This window comes from Mastigoproctus giganteus, chromosome 5 (genome assembly GCF_048544385.1).
Source record: "Mastigoproctus giganteus isolate SK-2022 chromosome 5, ASM4854438v1, whole genome shotgun sequence".
Lineage (NCBI taxonomy): Eukaryota > Metazoa > Arthropoda > Arachnida > Uropygi > Thelyphonidae > Mastigoproctus > Mastigoproctus giganteus.
Window position 1 is genome coordinate 101,696,913 of NC_143579.1, and position 26,238 is coordinate 101,723,150.

General features: G+C 36.0%; 1 protein-coding gene across 1 annotated transcript in view; it reads right to left on the reverse strand.

The window, feature by feature from the left end:
* Positions 1 to 26,238, reverse strand: part of Hpr1 (THO complex 1-like protein Hpr1) — a 384,568-nt gene that overhangs the window by 189,195 nt on the left and 169,135 nt on the right. The window contains exon 10 of the mRNA XM_090373371.1: positions 17,184 to 17,321. Coding sequence (XP_090229497.1) covers positions 17,184 to 17,321 — 138 coding nt within the window. The remainder of the gene's footprint in view (positions 1 to 17,183; positions 17,322 to 26,238) is intronic.

Consider the following 26,238-nt stretch of genomic DNA (forward strand, 5'->3'; position numbering starts at 1 on the left):
TGCTCTCAGTTATTACAAAATCATTAATTTCATATGTGTAATAACAATACACATATGAAACTATTAATTGCAGAAAAATTCACTCTTATGGCTTATGGGTAAATGTACAATAAAATAAGTACTTTTCTCTTGTGATTCATATAATAACAAAAATTCTATGAAAGCAGTGATTTTTTTCATTACTTTGCTCATACTAAGAATGACAGGCAGCTTTTTAACCAAATAACACAACAAAATGCATACTAATATTTCGTTGGCCCACCCCTTGCTTTGATGATTGTTGAACATTGTTGTGGCATCAACTGGATAAGGTACTGAACGTATTCCTGGGAAATAATAATAGTAATAGAGGCATATGATGCAAGAAAGCAAGCATATGAGATTATGTAGCATTAGTAAAAAAAAAAAAAATTCACACAACCATTCCCTCTAAAAGTTTGTTCAGATCCTCCTTGAATTTATTTAAGCTACCAACTTCCACAATGACAGATGGAAGTTTGTTCCAGCAATTAACCACCTGCTGGTTAAAGGCAAATTCCCACACATCTAATCTACAACTGTCTTTGCTAAATTTGAATTTATACTCCTTAGGTTCGTAATCTGACCAAGCGAAAGAATCCCATCAGAATTCAGCGTGCTTAATTCATTCAAGGCCTTATACACCTCAATCAGATCATCTCGCAGGTGCCTAGTCTCCAGCCGCTGCAAAACTTAAGCCTCTCTTGGTAAGAGGATCCCTTCATTCCCCTCACCAATTTTGTTGCCCTTCTCTGTACACGCTCGAGCAAATCTACATCCTTCCTAAAATGAGACCTCCAGACCTGTACGCAGTACTCAAGGAGTGGCCTGACCATGGCCTTATACAGAGGGACAATCACATCCTTTTCCCTGCTCACAAAATTCCTATATATCATTGATTAAACCCCATGACCTGCCCTGGCAGCCTGTCTGTATTGCTCAGAAAACTTCACATCTGACTGCACAATTACTCCCATGTCTTTTTCATTTTCTATCTCCCTAAGTATAGTGCCACACAGTTGGTACATTCCTCTGAGGTTATGTCTACCCATACGCAGTACTTCTCAGCTACCACTACACAGTTACCACTTCTCGGCCGATCTGCCCAAATTTTCTAGATCCTGTTGCAGTAGCACACTGCCATTACTGTCATTAACAACCCTGCCAACCTTTGCACCATCTGCAAACTTTGACACTAAGCCTGATATACCTTCATCAATATCACTGATAAATATACAAAACAAACAGATCCCCAGGGGCTCACATCTAGTGAGTATGGGCTTGGCACACCCTGGGTCCTGAGCTGGCAATCATCATTAATCTTCTCTTTCTTGGTGATTCCAATCTCTCTCTCTCTCTCTCTCTCTCTCTCTCTCTCTCAGGGTAATAGAATTTTTTTTTTTTTTTTTTTTTGGCCAGTGCATCATAAGCCTCAGGCTTCCATGCACCATATGGCTAATAATAATAATAATAACAGTGGGCCCTACACTGAACCCTGTGGGACTCCGCTAATTACATTAGTCCACGAAGAACAGAGTCCACTGATTACCACTCTGTCTTCTCCCACTCAACAACCCTTTTATCCATTGTATAACTTTCCCTTAATACCATACTCTTCCAATCTGTACTATAGTCTTCCATGAGCAACAAAAGTCTCAAAAGCTTTCCTGAAATTCAGGTATATGATATCAAAATTATTTTTTGCATTCAGTTCCTTTGTAACCACATCATAGTATCCAATCAAATTTGTCAGACAAGACTCTCCCTTAACAAACCCATGCTGTGTCTGAATTATTACTGCATTCTTGTCTAGATGATCCTGCAATGCATCTTTAACACCAGCGAATCCATAATTTTACCCGGAACAGAACTAATTGGTCTATAATTACTTGCGTCTCCCTTTGTGAATTGGGGATACATTTACACATCTCCAGTCCGTTGGGACTTCCCCTGAGTACAAGGATGCTCTCATAATTATGGCTAAGGGTTTGCTTAGTTCCTTTGTCACCTCCTTTAATATAACTGGATAGATCCCATCCACCCCAGATGCTATTGTTATGTTTAACTTCAATAATTTCTTCTCCACTTTGCTCTCAGTTATTACAACACCATTAAGTACCCTCTTACAATTTGATAAACTTCTGGCATTTTTCTTCTTTACTAACTCATGTGTGAATGTAGATGCAAAATACTTATTCAGTTTTTCAGCAACCTGGGCAGGATCATCAACAGTCGAACCATCGATTTAAAGTGGACCAATCTGATTCATCCCCTTACTTTTAGAGTTTTATATAAGTAAAGAAATCCTTGCTGTTTTTCTTAGCATCCTTTGCCAAAGATTTCTCGTAATCTGCCTTCACTTGCCTAATCTCCTTTTTGACTTGATTACAGACTAGCTTATATCTGCCATAGGCTTCTGTGTCGCCTGATAATTTATATGCTTGCCATGCACATTTCTTCTCTGCCACGAGTCTCATTAGTTCATTTCACTACCATTTAAGCCTAAACCTTGAACAATATTTCTTAATCAGTATGAAAAGTCTAGTAGCTTCCATGATTAGTTCCTTGAATGCTTCCCACTTAGAATTTGCTGTTGGTAACATCATCATTGGTCCCACTGTACAGAATTTAAACTGTCTGAGACCACTGCAGTCACCTTTATGCTTCCATAAAGGTGACTGCATTCTTTCCTTTACCCGTGATGGTAGTTACATCTTTAAGTAAATCCCACATCAGTACACTGTGATCACTGCCATCTAGTGGTTTCTTTATCTGCAAATAATTAATACTCGAATGATCACTGCAGAAAAATGCAGTGATTGCTCTGGTTGCCTCTCGAACATGCTGCTGCAGAAAACAATCCAATAAATCCACAAATCGTGCTAGTGTGCGAGTCAATATCTGGAAAGTTAAAATACCCATTATAAGACATTCTGATTTACTAGCCCACTCTGTCTCTATAAAATTGTTCATTGTATTCATTAAAGTCATTAGACCTATAACACACTCCTACCCTTATTTTTGCTTTCCCAGTGCTTATGTCACACCAAACTGACTCAACACTGCACTGTCCACCCATGTCAACTGGATGCGCTTCTTTAGAATTTATGTGTTTCTTAACTAATAGCATAACCCTCCTCCATTCCTATCCTGTCTATACACATTGTACTCCCCAAATTCCAATTCTGCATTCCTAATAACTGTGTGACACTATGTCTCTGATATTCCAACAATATACACCTTTAATGTCTTGACCAGCACATCAAATTTATTTACTGTACTTCTTGCATTCGTGTACATGCAAATATATATGCACCTATTCTTATTCTTAGTTACCCAACACAGTATTTATTTGTTTTTCATGATGACTGCGATCAATCCCTGAAACCCCCAGCACCCCTCTGCTCATTCTAATAGAAATACAGTCGGTCCTCGTATAACACGTGTTTGCATTACACGAATTCGATCATACACGATTTATAAATAGGGGAACGTTATCTTATATAACACGAACCGAATTCGCTTATACACGATTCGCCTTTGTGTGTACAAGAAATGGCAGTCGAATGCGGAATCACCCCAACTGAACGCAACACGATAGGAACGAAGAAGATTCTGAAAATGTATTTGTGTTTTATATCAGTGAAGGGGAAACACATTTCACCATAATAACGTAAAAACCAACAATTCCAGCTATCGATATAATCCCAAATGCAATTAGATGGAGTTTACTACCAGTTTATAACAGATTCCACTAGCAGAAACGCAACTGGAAATTGTTTTTATTGTTTTATGGTAGTAACCCCCAGAAATGTGCTTTAGTAAAATGTGAGGTGTTAATAGTGTATCTCGGTCTTTACGGTGTTGTGTATTCAGTTGCTACACGCGCGCAGCTTTGTTTCTGTGTATCAAGCGTGCCACCTCGTTTGTAATTGTGCTTTATTCCCTAAAAATTAGTAAAATACTTAAAAGGTGTGAAAAGGAAGCGTCCTGGCTAAGACACTGCAGATTCAGAGAGAAAAAAAAAGAAGCAATATCGATAAACAGAGGCGGACTGGGTCAAAAATTCTTACCCGGGAAAATTTGTAGTGGCCTCATACTACGGTTTATGGCCAAAATCACACCGGCCTCCGGCCCACCGTGGTTTCCCCCGTAAGGCTTATGGCCAGTCCGCTTCTGTCGATACAGAAAAAATATGAAATTGTGAAACGCTTTGAGCGAAATGAAAGACCATGTGATATTGCACGTGCTACAGACCTAAATGAGGCAACGCGGAGAATTACAAAGAATGCGGAGAAAATAAAAACAACTTTCATAGCGGGAACAACTCAAAGTGTAATTAAATCCATTAGATTAAGACACAAAGAAATTGGAAGAGATGGAACGGCTGTCATCTCTTTAGATAGAAAATCAAACAAAAAGCAAGTTTGCTTACGATATAAGCAAAAGCATTAGCAATATTTTATTACGACTTAAGTATTATAATTTATACTTACGTATTATAAAATACGTAAGTATTTTATTACGACTATTTTATTTAATATAATAAATTTTTTACGAATAAAATACGTATTTTATCCGTAAAAAATACTTTTTTAGTATTAAAAAATACTAAAAATACTTTATTATAATATAATATTATTTTTATTACGTATTCTAATCGTTATAAAATACGTAAGTATTTTATAACGATTAAAATTACCCGATTATTTATTGTGTTTGGTAATGTTTTGGTTCCAAATCTGTGTTCAATCTTGGGTGGTCGGCACCTAACCCTACTTTTCCCATAGGGCCTGTTGTTTATATTGCACGATTTTGCATTGCACGAGGGTTTCTAGGAACGCAACTATCGTGCTATACGAGGACAGACTGTAGTACAATAATCATCTTCACCTCTGCCCGTGGCAACTTTTAACCTTTTAGTCTGTGAATCTCCCCCACCCCAAGCTGCCAGTTTTCCAACCCTCCAAATGCTGTCTTGATAGTATCAGCAAACTCTCTTGCAACCTTTCTATCATAAGACTGCTTCCTGTAGAGCAGTCTTATGATAAATATTATGATACCAAACACTGATTAATGTCTCCTGCAGCTTGCTAAGTGTTTTTGGTTTCTTTTGCATTACTGCTACACCCATTTTGTTCTACAACTTCCAAATGAATTGAGGTCTGGATCGTTCCTAGGCCATGTGATTGTGCAAATTGATTTAACCTGCAGTCATCTTTGCACCCATGAACAGTAAAGTCAGTGAAATAAATTACATTTTTTAAGCAAGAGTGCGACATTTCATGTTAAAACTTTTGCTAATTTTATGAAGTAGTACTTATGGTTTTGGCTCTATGACAGGGAGCAGAGTAATTCTTGAGACAGAAGTAATTCTGTCTCAAGAATACCCTTGTACACAGCATTCACTGTACCGTTCACAATTTCAAGACAACGAACTCTGCTGTGTGAAATACAATCCCGTATCATTTGAGATGCAGAATGTTTCACTGTGGAAATAATACAGTCAGGATGAAATTTTTCTCCTCTTTGTCTAACAGTCAGCTGGTCATGCAAGCTGAATTTTGATTCAGCAGAGAAAATAACATTTCCACTTATCCTCAGGCCAACTCAGCATGCTCTTTTGCTCACTTTAAATGCTGGGCTTTCATTTTTTGCATCCAAAGCGGCTTTTTCTGATCCTGATGAGAAAAGGTGATAACATACTGTAGCAGTACTTGCCTTTACTTCTGTATCCTTCTCCCATGCTGTTTTGAGATCTATCAGTGAGAATCTTTGTTTTGGACTCAAAGAAACCAGAAATCTGTCCTGCGCTGTAGAAGATATTCATGGATGTCCACTTTCTTTTCTTCTGTTAGACTGCTAGTTTCTAATAATTTTCATAAAAAATGTGCCACTGTCAACTGATCACAATGAATCCTCTTAGCTATTTCATTCATAGAACGTCCATCTGCATTCAACGCAGCAGCAGCAGCAACAATACTTTTCCTTCATAATGTTAATTGTGAAAACTCAATCACTGATATAGCACAGAATACTGGGGAGTATAAATACTGGGCAGTATAAATACAGTCCATATGCACTGTCGTTAGGGTGATGCAATCATGTATGGCAAGTGACATCATTGCAGAGACCGCTAGTGATGGATGATGCAATAGGATAATACTATTACAAAACATATATGATATATTGCCAAATTTCACAGATGAATTTTGCAATTGATCCAATTTTTTGAGCTATAAGTTAAACTCTCAGACAACAGAACAACCTGATAATTTCGTAACATATCTGTATTTTATATCACATTCTGTCATCAGGTACAGCAGTCATATTTTCTGAATAGGCTTGATGACAGGATTCAATATGGAATCAAGAAATGTTGTCAATTATCAAGTAGTGCTACTGTGTGGAATTGGTGCACATTTTATACAAAACGATGAAAACTTTCGTTAGATTTAAATTTTGCAAAAGAGACAAACCAAATATAAATTTGCTAAAACATAAGTTGCTAATAAATCTCTTTAAGTACACAAATAAATGAAATGCATACTTTTCTTAGTTCTTAATAAGTACACCAATAGCAAATGATGATGTTACCAACAGCAAATTCTAAATGGGAAGCATTCAAGGAATTAACTATGGAAGCTACTAGTCTTTTCGTACCAATCAAGAAATACTTTTCAAGGTTCCGGCCTAAATGAATGTCTGATGAACTAATGAGACTTGTGGTAGAGAAGAAAAATGCACAGGATGCATAAAAATTATCAGGTGACAGAGAAGCCTGTGGTAAATATAAGCTAATTTGTAATCAATTCAAAAGGATAGGCAAGTATAGGCACATTACGAGAAATCTTTGGCAAAGGATGCTAAGAAAAATAGCAAGGACTTCTGTACTCATAAAATCTAGAAGGAAGGGGATGAATTTGATTGGACCACTTGATACTGATGGTTTGACTGTTGATGATCCTGCTAAGATAACTGACAAACTGAATGAGTATTTTGCATCTACATTCACACATGAAGAATTAGTAATAATAGAAGCTTATTAAACTCCAACAGGGAGCTTAATGATTTTTCAAAAACTAAGAGCAAAGTGGAGGAGAAATTGTTGAAGTTAAACATAAGAAAGGCGCCTAGGGTGGATGGGATCTATCCAGTTATATTAATGGAGGCCGAAAAGTAATTAAGCAAACCCCTAGCCATAATTATGTGAGCATACTTGGATTCAGGGGAAGTCCCCACAGACTGGAGTTGTGCAAATTATCCCCAATTCAAAAAAGGGGGATCAAAGGGTGACACGAGTAATTACAGACCTGTTAGCTTAATTTCTGTTCCGGGGAAAATAATGGAGACACTGGTTAAAGATGCACTGCAGTATCTAGACAAAATTGCAGTAATAATTCAGACACAGCATGGGTTTGTTAAGGGAAAGTCTTGTCTGACAAATTTGGTGACATGGTTACAGAGGAACTGGATGCAAAATATAATACTGATATCGTATACTTGGATTTCAGGAAAGTTTTGATACTGTTGCTCATGGAAGACTACAGTACAAATTGGAAGAGAATGGTATTAAGGACAAGTTGCACAATTGATAAAAGGGTGATTGAGTGGGAGAAGTCAGATATGAAATTTCTGAGCAGTGCAGATGGGCTGCCAGAGTGGATCATAGGGTCTTGTTAATGATATACAGGAATTTTTCTAGCAGGGATAAGGATCTGATTATCCCATGTATAAGGCAATGATCAAACCGCACCTAGAGTACTGCATACAGGTCTGGAGGTCTCATTTTAGGATGTAGAGTTGCATGAGCAAGTACAGAGAAAGGCAACACGATTGGTGAGGGGGAATGAAAGGGTCCTCTTACCAAAAAAGGCTTCTGGAAATTGCAGGCGTCTGGAGACTAGGCATCTGCAATGTGATCTGATTGAGGTATATAAGTCCTTGAATGGGTTGAGATGAAAAATTCCATCGATTCTGATGGAATTTTTCCTCCTGCTCAGATTACAAACGTGATGGGGCATGAATTCAAACTGAGGAAAGGCAGTTGTAGAACAGATGTGTGGAAATTTGTCATTAGCCAGAGAGTAGTTGAATGCCGGAACAAACTTCCACCTGCCATTGTGGAAGTTGATATTTTAAATAAATTCAAAGAGGAACTGGACAAACTTTTAGAGAGAATGAATGTGTGAAATCTGGGTGTTTTTTTTTTGCTGATACTACATAAGCTTGTTTTCTTGCACCACACACCTGTACTACTGCACAAATAAATGAAATGCATACTTTTTTAAATTCTAAATATGTTAAGTAAATAATTGATTTGTGTCACTTTCATACAATAATATATAGGGTGATTCTAAATTATTGTCAGGGGTTTCCATGACCTATAATTTTCAAACCAGAAACAACAAAATAAAACTGCTTACGGAATATGAAAGTGTAGCTCAAAAAGTTTTATTACCTATAGAATCAATGCTGCAGAATGCTAAACAGCTTCAACATGTGCACCTTTCATGGCATGCAAGTCCTTCCAAAACTGAATAACATTGAGGTTGTCATCACGTTCCATAGGCTCAATGATTCAGTCCATACACCTCTTTGTATAGTTGGCCTTTAATGCCTTGATTACCCAGAGTCAAGCAGTTGGATAAGGGAGGTAGCGTTGGGGGGGGGGGGGGGGGTAGAAAGACCACCTCTATGTCTTCATTTGCATAGTCTAGTGCAGGGGTCAGCAAACTACGGCCCGTGGGCCAAATCCGGCCCGCCCCCTCTTTTTAATCCAGCCCGCAGGTTAATATTGTTTTTTACATGAAAAAAATTAAAAATAAATCAAATTACGCGGTGCAATAGCCGATAGTCGAGTTGAGAATAATGACTGCACGTGGCGCTACTGGCGTCGCATATTCGCATTCTGTCGTCTACCGCAGAACAAGTGTTGCCGGCATTTCTCTCAGTTTTGTATTAGCGGCACACGTGGTATTGTCTGTCACGGCACTCTGCGATCTTTTTTTCCCTTCTATTTATTACCCACCATTTCCCTGTCACTCTCAAGACCAAATATGAAGAGAAAAGTGGACTTCGAATGTCGTGTTTTAAAAGCTGAATGGAGTGTGAATTATTTTGTCATAGAAATAAATGACAAAGTATCATGTTTATTATGTAATGACACAATAGCTGTGTGAAAAGAGTACAATATACGTCGTCATTACCAAACTAAGCACGCGGCACAATATTCAAAACTCACAGAAAAATCAACGGAAGCTAAAATTGGAAAGTTTAAAACGTAATGCATTATCACAACGCAATTTATTCTTTAAAATAAAAAATGATAATGAAACAGTAACTAAAGTAAGCTTACGAATAGCTCATTTATTAGCCAAGAAAGGGAAACCATTTACCGATGGTGAATTAATTAAATCATGTTTGCTTGTGGCAGCCGAAGAAATGTGTCCAGAGAAAACGGATTTTGTTTCAATCTGTCAATCTTTCGACGAGAACAACTGTTAGAAGAGTTGAGAACATCGAGAGCCACATCAAGAGTCAATTAAAAGACAAGGCAAAAAATTTCAAGTGGTTTTCTTTGGCTCTTGATGAGTCTACAGACATTACTGATACTGCCCAATTGTTGCTGTTTATTCAAGGAGTCAATAATGAGTTTGAGGTTACTGAAGAATTAGCTTCTATGAATAGTCTGCATGGAACAACTACAGGCGAAGATATCTTCAAGAAAGTCGAGAAAACGCTAACACAGTACAATTTGCAATGGAATCAGTTAAAATGTGTCACAACTGATGGTGGTAAAAATATGTGTGGAAAGGATTAGTTGGACAAATTTTTAAGGCTTGTGAAGAAGCTAAATGTTCAAAACCTCTGGTAATTCATCGTATTATTCACCAGCAGGCTCTTTGTGGAAAACACCTCAATCTGTCATGTGTTATTGAACCAGTTGTGTCAGCGGTTAACTTTATTCACTCTCGTGGACTTAAGCATCGTCAGTTTCATGATTTTTTATTAGAGATTGAAGTCGAATATCCTGATTTGCCCTACCATACAGCAGTTCGATGGCTCAGCAATGGAAAAGTTTTATTGAGATTTTTTGAACTCAGAGAAGCAATAGAAATTTTTCTAAATGAGAAAAACTGCCCACAACCACTATTATCTAACAATGAATGGCTATGGAAATTAGCATTTGCTACAGACATCGTGGGATATCTTAACGAATTTAACTTAAAATTATAGGGGAAAACAGTGCTCATATGTGAAACATATTCTATCGTAAAGTCATATCGTCAAAAATTTGCATTGTTTGAAACACAAATCACATTAACCAAGTTTGACCATTTTCCATGCTGTAAAAAATTTCAAATATTAGTGAAATCCCCATTCCCAAAAAAATTCGCGGCAGATATATTTTCTGAACTTAAACTACAGTTACAACAGTGTTTTTCGGACCTTCATGCAAGTGCAAAGACATTTCCATATTTCAAAATCCATTTGGCTGTACAATTGAGGAGCTTCCATCAGACCTTCAATTGGAAGTGATTGATCTGCAAAATGATGATATGCTAAAGGTGTTAAAGCTTTTAAAGAAATGGATCTAACCCAATTCTATAAATATCTTTCAGAAGATAAATACGGTCAATTAAAATCATATGCACAGGGATTTATATCTGTATTTGGGAGTACCAAATACAGACATAATGTGAAAAGACATTTTCGAAAATGAAATATGTAAAATCGCAATACAGATCATTATTAACGGATGACCATTTGAAAACAACTTTAATGATAGGAAGTACTAACTTCGAACTCCAGTATGATGAAATATTATCTCAGAAAAAACAATTACATTCATCGCATTTGTACAAAATGTAACCAGTACTATAATACGTTTATTAATAAATGGAAATATTTTATTCATTTTTTTGTAAGTGTCAGCATGTGTATAAATATTATGTAAAATATCACTTCCTAATAAAAAGATTTTGAACCTTTTTTTTTTTTTTGTTGCTCTATGAGTAGAATTACCCATGTAAATATCTTCGAGCTTGCTACCTGGCCCGCCGAGCCTAAAAATTTTACGATCTGGCCCTTTCCAAAAAAAGGTTTGCCGACCACTGGTCTAGTGCGTCGCTTGAGCGTCCTGGGACATGCCCAGCATGAGGACTTAAAATGGAAGCCCCTTTTCCTCCAGGTATTCCTTGACTTTGGGAGTGAAGCAGTGGTGGAACCAGTTCTGAAAGAGGTCCTTTGTCATCCAGTACACAGGCAGTATATTCTTGTTATGTCCTCTAAGAGCTCTTGGGTTCCTCGCGCAGAAAATTAGGTCAGGCTTTGTCACGTGGCCTGCAGCATTGCTGAAATCTAGCAATGTAACCCGATCTCGTTCTGCCTTGAATCCTAGAGCCTTCTTCTCTTCAACAGCTATATAGGTGTTGAAGATCTTCTTCATCTTCTTCCAGAATAATGTCATCTCATTGGCAGTGAAAACTTGTTCAGGTTTATATCCCTTCTCCTCGATGAGCTTCTTGAGTTGTGCAAGATAGGCCCTAGCAGCCTCATGATCGGTTGAAGCAGACTCACCTGTAATCTGCACATTACGGAGTGAATGCCTCTTGAATTTCTGGAACTAGCCTTTGCTGGCAATGAAAGTGGTTTCTGCGGTGCTGCTGGTATAGGGGAGTTGCTGCTTAAATCTGTTGGAAAGAACAAGGGCCTTAGCAGAGAACATACCAATGTTCACAGGCATGGTTTTCTTGTGCTGGTCTTCGATCCAAATGAACAGTGCATTCTCCATTTTTAACATCACTTTATCACGTACATAAGCCACGTATTTAGCAATAAGAATTCCACCAGTTTGCACTGTCTCTCTGATTTCAATTTCTTGTTTCCTTGTATATCATACGGTACTTTCATTTATACCAAACAAATGCTTACATACGCGGCCATAGGCTGCACATATAAGCCCTTCTCGACATTTATCTAGAATCCACACATTCTTGGCATGTCACTAGATGCACTTCGTTTAGAACTCATGGGTATTTACATAAGCACAGTAATATTTCAAGCACAAGTAGCCTAACACAGACACACAACACACAAGTCACAAGCTGTCCTACTCTGACGATAAAATTAAAATACAAAATAATTAAAATACTCGCTCAAGAGAAGTGCACATCCCGTTTCTTGGTTGTCATATATAGGACCTGTGTGTTAACACTGATAGTTAAGTAGTTAATGAGAAAAAGTTAATAGTCGTGAATGGGTGACTTTCGAACTTTTTGTCTTCAGTTAGCATCGAGTGGTAGACAACGCGAAGTATTTAAAGAAAGTTTATTTCCCGTGATGCAGTTCAGTACTTGCGGAAATTTCACGTGTGTTACGTTCCAAATGGAGGACAGGTTTATGGAGAGTTTAGTGCCTAACACATTTAATGAAGTGTATCACCAAAACCATTCGATAACGAGGGCTTCATACTAAAGGATTTTGTAATTGGAGTTCAATTTAATAACTGTAATTGCCGAATCAATTAAATTCTGCTTTGAAACCGAAAATGTTTCGCATTTAATAGAAGCGATGTAAGTTCTATGATATTATTTACATTTAAGTTTGTACACTTAATTAAAGTGTCATCAGTAATGAGTAACTGTCTCAAGGCCTGCACTTGGTCTTCCAAGTTGAACTTCTTCTCTTGGTGTGGTTGGACTCAATGTGTACATTTGTGTATAGGGAAACGACATCAAATGATGCTAAAATATCATTATCTGAAATGGAGACAGAAGTTATTGGTTCATAGACCTGTTTGGTGTTACACACTCTAAATTTTTGCAAAACATTTTTGATTTCAAAACAGGATTTATGAACAAATATACGGCCTTCCCATGAGCCTGGGAATCTCAGCCCCTTTGTCTGAGATCTACCTAGCCTCAATTGAACAAAAAGTACTCCAATTGGTCCCCTCAAACATCAAGTTATACATGAGATACGCCGATGACATATTACTGATAGGTAACAAGTCAACCATTGATACTCTTCTTAACACATTCAATACCATACATGAGAGGCTTAAGTACATTTTGTTCTCTGTTTCTACTTAAGTCGAAGTGGAAACAGAGAACAAAATCAACTTTCTTAACCTTACCATATACAAAACAGGAACAAGGTTAGCCACTAAAATCCAGTGCTTTTTTTGTAAAAAAATAGGTGCCAGTCTTTGCTATCGGGAAAAATTGAAAATTAAAAGGATATGAAAAGTACTCTAATTCCCCCCCCCATATTGCTAGTTTAGTAGTAATTTTTTTTTTTTTGAAGAACAAGAAATTAAGTATATTAACACAGTTTATTAAGCATAAATTTATTATTCAAGTATATAAAAAATAAGTAAAATGTGAGTAAAATAAGTAAAAATAATTTCATAATACAGTTTTTATAAAATATTACAAATTTTTATTAAGTTCTCATCCGGCACCCTATGCTGACTTCTTTTCCTGCTCTTTGTATCGGTTGCTGAATGACGTTTCCGAAGCAGCCACGAATCGACATATTTTGCTGGATCGCAGCAGGTCAGCAGACGGCCCACAATTTTAAGAAACAGCAGTGAAGAAACTGTTTTTGTCATTAACGAAGCGCTGGTTGGCGATCAGATTTATTTCTGAAAATCCTTGTTCACATTCACTTGGTGAAATTGGTATCGTACTCAGAGCGTTCATCAAATGCTTCAGTTCTTCGGAAATCTTCTTATCAATTAGGTATCCCCGAAATCCACGAATTGCATTTAATTCTAATTGACAATTTTCTAACTTCATTTTCATCAAATGCCAACAATTCATGTTTAGAAGGTTTAATACCTTCGTTGTCCTCGTTTACTTTCTCTCGTCATCGGTATTGTCACTAGTTCTTAAATTAATTTTTTTTTTTGAAACTGTCCAAGATATCGGTATCATTCGGATATTCAGGTAAAGTGTAAACAGAGATAGGGAAAATTTTCGGAAAATGTGGATAACGCACTTCCGCAAAATAAGATGATTATTTATGGGGTAAAAGAAAATCACTTTTCTAATTCTCGAACGGGGCGCTTTCAGTTGATTCACAGAGGTGTCCAACCTACGACCCGCTAGGAAAGTGAATTAAACAGCATTTTAAATTTTATTATCAAAAATTTTTCTCATTAAATGTTTTGTTCAGTAAATGTAATTGTGTATTGTACTTAATTAAATTTTTGAATATTTTCAATTTTACTTTTCCATGCAATAAGATATCAAAAATATAACACACTAAAGAAACTTCGAATTTTTTTGAATATGGCCCCAGTACTGGAAAAGGTTGGACACCACTGCAGTAGAAGGTGGGCCAGAGCCCATTGGGAATACCCCTTGATCTGCTCACTCTTGACCAGTGCGACTTCTCCGTATGTGGGACAGGTGGTCGGATAGGTTTTACCAGGTACCGCTAAGTTATACAATACTAATCACTTCAGTTCTCTTAATTCGCGCAGCAGCAATTGCCTGAAGGTAAGAAATGCAAACAAGCCGTACCAAGTTAATTCTCTCCTAATCCGTTCGCTATATGAAAATTTTCTTCCCTCAACCAAAACTATTTTAAATGTAACTTCCAAGGAGAATCCAAAATAATTAAACAGAGGTCCGACTGAGTAATTTAGAATTATAAAAATGGTTATACAGTTTTACATAGAAAATATCTTAACAATAGACAGCAAAAAATGCAAATTTAGTTAAATCATTTTAAGCTTATTTGAATAGTAGGTAAACATGTGAAAAAATTTACAGAATATTATAAATTTCAAAGTGCATTGCATCCAAATGTCACACGTCACTGTTAATAAAGGTGCCGGTACGCCGTACCGTTGCGTACTGTCACAAAAAAAGCACTGCTAAAATCTATAGGAAAAGCACACATATGGGTAAATATTTGAATTCTTATTCACACCATCCAGTAAGCATCAAAAGAGCAGTTCTCTACAATCAAATTCATAATGCCATTAAATACAGTTCCACACATGAGGATTTATCTGTAGAGTTACAATATCTCAAAGAGAAATTCATAACTAGGAAATACCCACCACAATGAATTAAAGAAACCATCTCCAAAGCTGAATACAGAATTAACAACTCAAATAATACAAACCGCAATAAGAAACCAAGAACTCACGTTGTCCTTCCCTTTCATAATCAATATGCTAAACGTCTTCGTCAAGTTTTCACGAACACAGATACAACGCTGACATTTTCATCATACAACAAACTGGGTTCTAAGTTCAATACATATAAAGAGACACACAAGTATTAATGCAAAACTTTAATTATATCATATACTTGATAAGATGCCAATCGGACTGTACAGTGTGTTACAAGGAAGTACTACGGTAAAATTTTGCACCTCCAAGACATCTAATACACGTGCGTATTATCATTTCAACACCAACCAAACACACACAGAACTCACTCATGTCCATTCCTGTAATCACGATCGGTTAATTGATTTGGCAATTACAGTTATTAAATTGAACTCCAATTACAAAATTCTTCAGTATGAAGCTCTTGTTATCGAATGGTTTTGGCAATACATTTCATTAAATGTATTAAACGCTAAACTCCTCATAAACCTGTCCCCCATTTGGAACTTAACACACATGAAATTTCCACATGTACTGAACTGCATCACGGGAAATAAACTTTCTTTAAATACTTCACGTTCTCTACCACACAATGCTAACTGAAGATGAAAAGTTCGAAAGTTGTCCGTTCACAACTATTAGCCTTTTCTTATTTGCTACTCAACTATCAGTGTTAACACACAGGTCCTATATATGACAACCAAGAAACTGGATGTGCACCTCTCTTTCTTGAGCAAGTATTTTAATTACTTTAATTCTTTTAAATTGTAATCATAATTACAACCATGCAATAATTATGTTCCATTTATATCATTTAAATTTCTAATTCACACAACCATGCTTCTTCCTTAACTTTCATTACACTAAAACAGATTATATGAGGTGAGTACTGTAAATTAAGTTTTTTGCTATTTTAACCCCTTCATGTATTATCTCAAGATATCCCGTTTTTAGTTTTAAAAGTTATTTGGAACTACACAAAATATCTCAGGATACAATATTATCCAAAGCAAACAATAATACTTCCAAATTTAGGACTGAAACATATTTTCTCTGGTAATTTTTACATATTTTCTCTGAAACATATTTACCTGGCTAATTTTGCATTAGCCAGGTAAATCCTGAGTAAATCATTTTCTCAGGATTTTCTTACGCCTGGCAGCAGACGACTGGCTTTCATTTTAGCTATATTGTACAGCAATGTCAGAACAGTAGCGTACATTCCTGTGCCACCAGCAAGCAAAATGTAATTTGCTGTCCTAAATACAGAATACTGAACCCACAAAAATAATTCACAAAAACAATATCGAAAAATATTTCGGCACCCTCTTGAACTGCCACCCATTACCTCACTGCAACACTTACCTCACCTGTCCACTTGTGGCGGCCATATGTCAGAATGTAGTTAGTTCACGATTATGTTTGTGGCGGGAGGTTACTGCTTTTGCATTCCACTTGATTTTTTAAATTTATTTATATAATGAATAATGAAGACTTTTTCTGTGCCTTTCCTTTAGCTCAAGCGCTAATTTATTTAAAAAATCTGTATAATTTGCACTTTTTGGCTCACACAAGATAACTCGGGATAGTCCAAATGGGTTAATTAGTCCCATGTATTTCCTAGGAAAAAATTAATAAAAATCACAAAAAACTATACAATGGGTATTCGCATGATGCATACTTTAAATCTGTAAAATAAAAGAAGTTGATCTGTTACGGCACATTTTCTGGAAAAAAATGTTCCGTGAAGGGTTAAACTTCAAATTACGGTACATAAGGAATTCCTAAATTCATCAGTGTTCTAAAGTTATAATCATTGAAATTAAATGCAGAAAAAGAAAACATTCAGTTAATTTGAGAAAAAAATTTTAATACAACTGAAATGTAATGTACTGTGTACATTAATTAACTTGTTTTTTTATATTCTAGGCAGAAATTGATGTAAAATTAAACAGCAAATATTAAGGATGAGTTTTAATTAATAAGCCAGATTTGAAAATATTTAAAACTTATGTAGTGCTAAAGAATGTACCTTCTGACTAGTAAGATATTTAGCAAAATATACTGATTTCCCACAGCTTGTGGGTGATGACTCTCCTAATTTCCACTTAGCTGACTTGATGTCATCTAGTTTAAAACTTCCAAATGCTGAGAGAACATCTGCTGAATGCTGAAAGGGAGAAAAAAATTAATGATCACAAGAGCAATGCACAATACCCCACTATGCAGATAATTATTCATACTTGAAAATCATAAAATATTAGAGTAGCTTGCCTGAATTAAATTAACTGGCATACAAGTTACCTATTTTGAATGTAAATAAAAATAAGAAAATTTTTAAGAATTTGCTTATATGTAACTTAATTGTTCACTACATGTTTCAGCAAACTGCTTATCCAATGATGCATCCAATAGTTTGATGCTAAGTGCAAGACTAAAAAGAAAATAATAAACAACCTATTTCACTAACGATAAACACAATGATCTCAAATTGCTCTATTAGCCTGATTATCTTACACAGTGATACTGCCTGGGTTTCCACCACAAAATTCAAGACCAAAGATTGTGTGTGGTGGAAACCCAGGAACACATTGCTGTTGTAATGTGTTCCTGAATGAACATTACTTTGAACTCTGCAGTGAAATATGTTTGAGCTTGCAAAAGGTCACACTGTAGTATTCTTACATGTAAGGTGCTCATGGCAGACAAAGCTGGCTCGCTCATTTCCATATCACATACTTGTTTAGAAACCAGTGGCAACATGGACTTCCATTTGCACTGCAACACATTTTTCAATACTGTTGGCCATTACAGCTGCCATCAAGTCACAAGGCCAGAATTTTGATATGATGGGTTACAGTGTGTGTGTGTGGCACTGTTGAGGTGCAGATCATACAACAGCAGCATAATTTTCAGACTATAACAAAAGAACTCTAAGAAACTGCACTCCATATAAAGTTTGGTCAAAATAAGAGTTTATTGAAATAAATGAACATAAAACTATAGAAAACTTTCCAGTAACCCAAACATTTTTTATGCCAGTTTTGCCAACATTTTGAAATTCTGGATATCGTTATCAATCTTGAATTAGCCTAAAAGACATATCAAGGGATATATGAGCAACCGGGACCCAGAAAATTTCCAGGTTCTGGTGGCACAATCTGCCTATGATTCTGTAGGTAGGTTTGAAATATTCCTATTATAAAAACCTTTCTTGCATATATATTTTTTTGTTTTGTTTTGTTGTATCATATTGAGGTATATTTCTCATATTCTTCTACAAATTTTTGTTGATGATATTAGCATTAGCAGAGACACATGATGCAAGAAAGCAAGCTTATATAGCATTGACCAAAAAAAAAAAAAAAACCCTTCCCATTTCACCCATCCATTCACTCCAAATGTTTGTTTAATTCTGAGTTAAATTTATTTAAGTTGTTGACCTCCACTACAACAGAAAGAAGTTTATTTACAACTATCAACCACCTGCTGGCTAAAGGCAAATTTAGGCAGCATTGAGCTTGCTCAAACCATTCAAGGCCTTATACACTTCGATTAAATAACCTTGCAGGTGCCTAGTCTCCAGATGCTGCAATTTGCAGAACTTAAGCCTATCTTGTAACAACAACCCACTGTCCCACTCACCAATCGCATTTCCCTTCTCTGTACTCATTCCAGCAGCTCTACATCCTTCCTAAAATGAGGCCTCTAGACCTGTATGCAGTACTCAAGGTGTGTGGCCTGGCCAGTCATTGCCTTATACAAGGGGACAATCACCTCCTTATCCCTGCTAGCAAAATTCCTGTATATCATTGGCAAGATACCATGAGCTACTCTTGCAGCCCGTCTGCACTGCTCAGAAAACTTCATATCTGACTGCACAATTACCCAGGTAATTGTGCAGGCAATTCCTGGGGGTAATTGTGCAGTGAATTACTCCCAGGTACTTTTCATTCCCCACTACCCTGAGTGTAGATACCCAGTTGGTATGTTACTCTGGGATTACTGATACCCATATGCAGTACTTTACATTTGTCAATGTTAAATTTCAGTTGCCACCTCCAAGCCCATTTGCTCAACTTTTCCAGATCCTGTTGCAGTAGTGTACTATCATTACAGTCATTAACAACCCTGCCAACCTTAATAAACTAAATAAGTCAAAATAAACTAAAACAAACATCATACATAAATAATTATTGTTATTTATTAATTCATTGTACATAAATATCACAGGTCCAGAAGTATTATTCATCAGAAAAAAAATATAGATAAATAAAATAAATATATATATACAGTAGACTCTCGATTTTCCTGGATCGATGGTAAAAAACAAATCCCGGATGATCAATTTCCTGGTTAATCCAAAAATACAAAAGTCCCCGACATACATAAGAGATACATTCCAGGACTTCTTACTTCGTTGAGTTTTATGTACCTCGGGAATGACTAGTAACATATTACTACTATATTATTGTTGACAAATCTGAATTCTGTGTGATACTTGTTAATGTTTGGCCATTTTGATACATCCTTATAATAATGATTCCTTAGAGATTTAAAATGCACCATTTTCAAACTTTTGAATAATTTTCAAGTTTTTGTTTAACTAAAAACATAACTCTTTCGTATTTACACATCATTTTCATGATTTCTGAACAAAATGGGGGGTGGGAGGGGGGATTAACTATAAAAAAAAAATTTCCAACATACCTGACATAAATAACGAAACAAAATTTGTCCTTTTGCACTGCGATGGAACACAACAATCGACGGGACGCACTAAAACAAACTAAACATTTGGTTTCTCTCTCTCTCTCTCTCTCTCTCTCTCTTTTTTTTTTTTTTTTCCTTTTTTCTTTGAGCGGCGGATATGAAGATAGCGGGGATTGCAAGATAATAGGTACACTAATCTCCCAATGACGACTTATAATGCCACTTGTCGCTTATTTACGATTTGCAAAATATGTTTATATCTTCTATTCTAGCTTTTACTTGAATTTTTTGATTTCTGGTTGATTATTTTATTATTTATTTTTTTTTTTAATTTTGAGCCTTGAAGTGGGTTAATCCGATCCCGGTTAATCAAGAGTCTGCTGTATATATATATATATATATATATATATATATATATATATATATATATATATACACACACACACATGTGGCCTAGATAGATCTTTGGGTGCATATTCGAAATCTGTTTTCCGTTTTCCTCTAGCATGTCTGCTTTTTGTGATGAGACCGATTCCAAGAACGTGATGAGAATGACTTACCACTTATATACACCTATTCGTGTAGGATATGTATTTATGTAGGTTGAATGAAAGCCAATCTACATAAATGTGATTATTTATTATTTATATATTTATATAATTGTTTGAATATATCTATATCCTTATAACTTCATTATTTGATTATAAATTGTTCCAGGTAAGATAAGTTGTTGTAGGAACTTCTTGTTTGAATGGATTATATGACTAGTTAAACCACTGCTTCTCAACCTGTGCATCACAAGTATGCTTCAAGTGTGAAGGGCAAAATTCAAAAAATAAAAATAAATAAATAATAATAAACAATAAAAATAAAAAATTTCATTTATTTACACTGCACCGATCCGAGTTCCTTCCAGCAGTCAATGTGATGTCACGTTTAATTCCTAGTACTAGATCCGTTCACCTTTATTCACCTTTTGGTTCTTAGTACTAGAATTGTTCACCTTTATTGGGCCATTCTTATCACGAGAAATTCTCTCCCAGGCACCCCACAGTGCATTTTGCAGTTGTATATATGGGCGTAAAGCTTAGGACTACGAATTAAGTTCAACTTGTATGCAGCATAGTAAGAAATTTCCTTTGTGTTTTAAAAGTAGTTTTTGTGTTTTTACCTGTAAAATGTCATATTCAGTTAATTCATATAGAACAGGTATTTTAAATTAATTGTATAGTTTCTAGAAGTAACTTTAATTTTTTTTTAAATTATTAACAATGGACAAATATTTAGTGAAAGAAAATCAGAAGAGGCAATTTGTTAACAAACTTGGAGAAAATGACAAAAACAAAAAAGGACCAACCATCAAAATCAAAAAAGAAAAAAACATGTTGTCAAACATGATTATTTGGCGATGGAATTTTCTTATACTGGTACCCAGGATTGTCTTCAACCTTTATGTGTGGTATATGGTTCAAAATTGTCGAATGAATCAATGGTGCCGAGTAAATTGCAGCATCATTTTTCTACAAAACACGAGAATATATTGTCTAAAAGTATGAAGTATTTTAAAAGACTGCAGTCATCTACTAGGAAAAGGTACAGAATTTTATAGCATGGCAAAAATATCTGATAAAGCACAAGAAGCCAGCTATTTAGTAGCTGGACTGGTGGCTAACAAAAAAAAAAAAAAAAGAAATCTCACTTGATTGCAGAAAGTCTGATTTTACCAGCATGTCAGATAGTAGTGGTATGTGATGCAAGAAAGCAAGTGTATGAGCTTATGCAGCATTGGCCAAAAAAAAAAAAAAAAATTACAAAACATTCCCCTCTAAATGTTTGTCCAGTTCCTCAAATTTATTTAACCTATCAACTTCCAACGTCAGATGGAAGTTGGTCCCAGCAATTAACCACTTGCTGCCTAAAGGCAAATTTCCGCACATCTATCTTTCCTTAATTTGAATTTATGCACCCTACGTTCGTAATCTGAACAAGTGGAAGAATCCCATCAGAATTCAGCGTGCTCAACCCATTCAAAGCCTTATACACCTCAATCAGATCACCTCACAGGTGCCTAGTCTCCAGCTGCTGCAATTGGCAAAACTCCAATACAAAGTACTGCATATGGGTAGAAGTAATCCCAGAGAAACGTACCAACTGTGTGGCACTACACTTAAGGTGGTAGAAAATGAAAAAGACCTGAGAGTAATTGTGCAGTCAGATATGCAGTTTTCTGAGTAATGCAGACAGGCAGCCAGGGCAGGTGATGGGGTTTTTGTCATGATATATAGGAATTTTGCTAGCAGGGAGAAGGGGGTGATTGTCCCTCTGTATAAGCCAATGGTCAGGCTGCGGCTTGAGTACTGCATACAGGTCTGGAGGCCTCATTTTAGGAAGGATGTAGATTTGCTTGAGCGTGTACAGAGAAGGGCAACAAGATTGGTGAGGGGAATGAAGGGATCCTCTTAGCAAGAGAGGCTTAAGTTCTGCAAATTGCAGTGGCTGGAGACTAGGCACCTGCGCAGTGATCTGATTGAGGTGTATAAGGCCTTGAATGGGTTGAGCACACTGAATTCTGTCGGGATCCTTCCACTTGTTCAGATTACGAACCTAAGGAGGCATAAATCAAATTAAGAAAACACAGATGTAGAATAGATGTGCGGAAATCTGCCTTTAGCCAGCAGGTGGTTAATTGCTGGAACAAACTTCCCTCTGTCGTTGTGGAAATTGATAGGTTAAATAAATTTAAGGAGGAACTGGACAGGCATTTGGAGGGAATGATGTGATTTTTTTTTTGACTGATGCTGCATAAGTTCATACAATTACTTTCTTGCATCACATGCCACTACTACTACTATATCAAAATTATTTTTTGCATCCAGTTCCTTTGTAACCACATCATTATATCCAATCAAATTTGTCAGACAAGACTTTCCCTTAACAAACGCATACTGTGTTTCAATTATTACTGCAGTCTTGTCTAGATGATCCTGCAATGCATTTTTAACCAGTGACTCCATTATTTTACCTGGAACTTTTGTTCCGGGTAAAATAATGGAGAACTAACTGGTCTGTAATTACTCGTGTCACCCTTTGTCCCCCTTTGTGAATTGGGGACACATTTGCACATCTCCAGTCCATGGACTCTCATAATTATGGCTAAGAGTTTCCTACTTCCTTTGCTGCCTCCTTTAATATAACTGGATAGATCCCATCCACCCCAAGTGCCTTTCTTATGTTTAACTTCAACAATTTCTGCTCCATTGTGTTCTCAGTTATTACAAAATCATTAAGCACCCTGTTACAATTTGATAACCTTGTGGCATTTTCAAACCTTAATAACTCCTCATGTGTGAATGTAAATGCAAAATACTCATTCAGTTTGTTTGCTATCTGAGCAGGATCATCAAAAGTAGAACCATCGATATCAAGTGGACCAATCAGATTCACCCCCCTCCCTTTTAGAGTTTATAAAAGTAAAGAAATCCTTGCTGTTTTCCTTAGTATTCTTTGCCAAAGATTTCTTGTAATCTGTCTTCAGGCGCTGTGTGGGAAGTAGCAGCAGTGCGTAGCACACGCTTCTTGATTAGACCGGGGTTCAAACCCGTCACCACCAAATACGGAGGATGCGGAAAGATCAGGGAATGACCAACGCATATCCCGGACCCGGAGCAATATGGCCTTAGTTGCTGATGCTCCTAAAAACCAAATAACAAAAAAAAAAAAAAAAAAAACAATCTGCCTTCGCCTGCCTAACCTACTTTTTGACTTGATCACAGACTAGCTTATATATATATATCTTATATTACTTATATATATATATCTATATATATATATATATATATATATATGATCACAGACTAGCTTATATATATATCATAGGCTTCTGTGTCGCCTGATAATTTATATGCATCCTACACATTTTTCTTCTCTGCCACGAGTCTCATTATTTCATTTGACAACCATTTAGGCCTAAACCTTGAACAATATTTCTTAATAGGTATGAAACGTTTAGTAGCTTCCACTATTAATTCCTTGAATGCTTCCCACTTAGAATTTGCTGTTGGTAACATCATCAGTTGGTCCCACTGTACAGAATTTAAAAAATGTCTGAGATCTCTGTAGTCACCTTTACAGAAGCAAAAACCCCTTCCTTTACCCCTGATGGTAATTATATCTTTAAGTAAATCCCACATCAGTACTTCCCACATCTTTATCTGCAAATTCTTAATACACGAATGATCACTACTTTTGGTAATCAGAGTCTCTAATGATAGCTTTATATTTATTTATTTATTTTCTTATTTCATTCTAACTTTTAAGGCCATTATTCAAATATAAATCAGGTGATAATAGTGTTTTTGACGTGCTAAAGCAGCGCCTATATCGCCATCTATATTTTATTTTATTTTTTCTGTCTATATAAGCTGGTTCAGCTTACATTATGTTGGTGGTGTGATTCTGCTTTGGAGTGCTGGTCTGTTCTATAGGTTATTTCTCGCTGCATAAGGACCACTGCTATCCAAATCATCTGCATTTGTGAATCGATCAGGGGATGGAGGGGTGGTAATGTCCTTCGATCGGTTCGCCTTTGCGACGATTTGGTTAGCAATTGAAATGCAGCGATTCCATGACCATTATTGGCCTTGTAGTCCTCCGTCGATATGGCATAATGGTCAGTCTATTATTTTGTTACTTTGTTTTATTTTAGTAATTCGTTTTAGTCCCGTTATGGTGATATTTCATGTCTCTGAACTGGTACCGTACAAGGAGGTGTGCCACTAAATTATTATATAATTGGCTTTATATTCAAAAATAGGAAAAGCTTAAATTTCCAGTACTCACCTTTGATCGATCTTCAATTGTTATGGTTTGAATAATAAGAGATTGACTAACTTTAAGGTGATTTATATGCATTGGTTTATTAAAAAATTAAGGGGATGAATAAGTGGTAATTACAATGGAAAAGGGATTAAAATATGTGCAAAGAGGTAGAAGTGCACTAACTCTGTCCTTGGTTGTCGTGAAGTTGGTTAAAGTTGAAATTCTAAATAGTGAATAAGCCAATAGTCGTAACGGTGGACTTTCGTTAAAATGTCTTCAGTTGGCAAGTTAAGTGAAAGGGAACATGTACTGTATTTAAGAAAAATGTTGTAATGCCGTGATGTACTTTGCCACTTTCGGGAATCTCAAATTGGTAAGATTCCAAACTGGAGAAAGATTGAAGGGGAGTTTCGCATTTAAAATGTTTAGATCGGAGTGGTGACGGAACCATTCTATGACGAGATCTTCATATTGCAAGATTTTGTAATTGTTTTTTAATTTTAATATGGTGATAGCTGAATAAACTAGGGGGGGGGGGGTATGGTTGTTGGAGCATACGTGTAAAGTAAGTTCAGTGCTGGATTGTCCCTTTCTGAAGCTATTGTAGTGATAATAAGCTCTTGTATTAGATGACTGGGTTGAACTGAATTTGGTTGTAGTACTGCCAATGTAACAGGCGTTACAATTTTGTTGACATTTAATTAAGTATATAATATTATTCATTTCGCTTGTTGGATATTTATGTGTTTCTTTATTTTATTGAAGAGTGATCCAAGTTTATTGTAGGTAGAAAAAATTAAGTGTAATGTCCGTGCCTGCAAATATTCGCCGAAATTGTTCAGCAAGATTACTATTGTAAGGGAGAACGAGAGATGTTTTGTTATTTGTAATGCATTTTATAGGGTTATTAATATTATTTTTTACGATGGAAATAGTGTGTTGAATTAAGTGTTGTGGGTAGTTTCTGGCTATGAATTTTTTTGTGAGGTATTGTAACTCGTTGGACAGGTCGTCTTGTGAGGTACTGTATTTAACGGCATTGTGGATTTGGTTATAGAGAACAGACTTTTTTACGTTAAGAGGGTGATGTGATGTAAAGTGTAGGAATTTCCCTGTATGCGTATGTTTACTAAAAATCTTAGTTCCTAGTTTAGTACCTGTTTTATATATGGTGAGATTGAGGAAGTTAATTTGTTTATTAGTTTCTATTTCGAGTGTGTATTTTAGTCTGTCGTGAATTGAATTAAATTTTGTGAAAAGGTTATCAATTATAGTTTTATTTCCTATTATGAGTATATCATCGGCATATCGCATGTATAGCTTTATCTTGGAAGGATAAGGTTGTAGGATCTGATTTTCAACTGTGGCTAGGTAAATTTCAGATGGGGGGGCGGAAATGAGTAAGCCCATTGGTAAACCGAATGTTTGTTGAAAGATCTGATTATGAAATCTAAAATGTCTGTAATAGTAAAGTAAAGAGTAAATAATAGTAAATGTCATGTAATAGTAAAGAGGTGAGTTCTAAAATATTGTTTATAGAAAGGGAGGTATGGTTG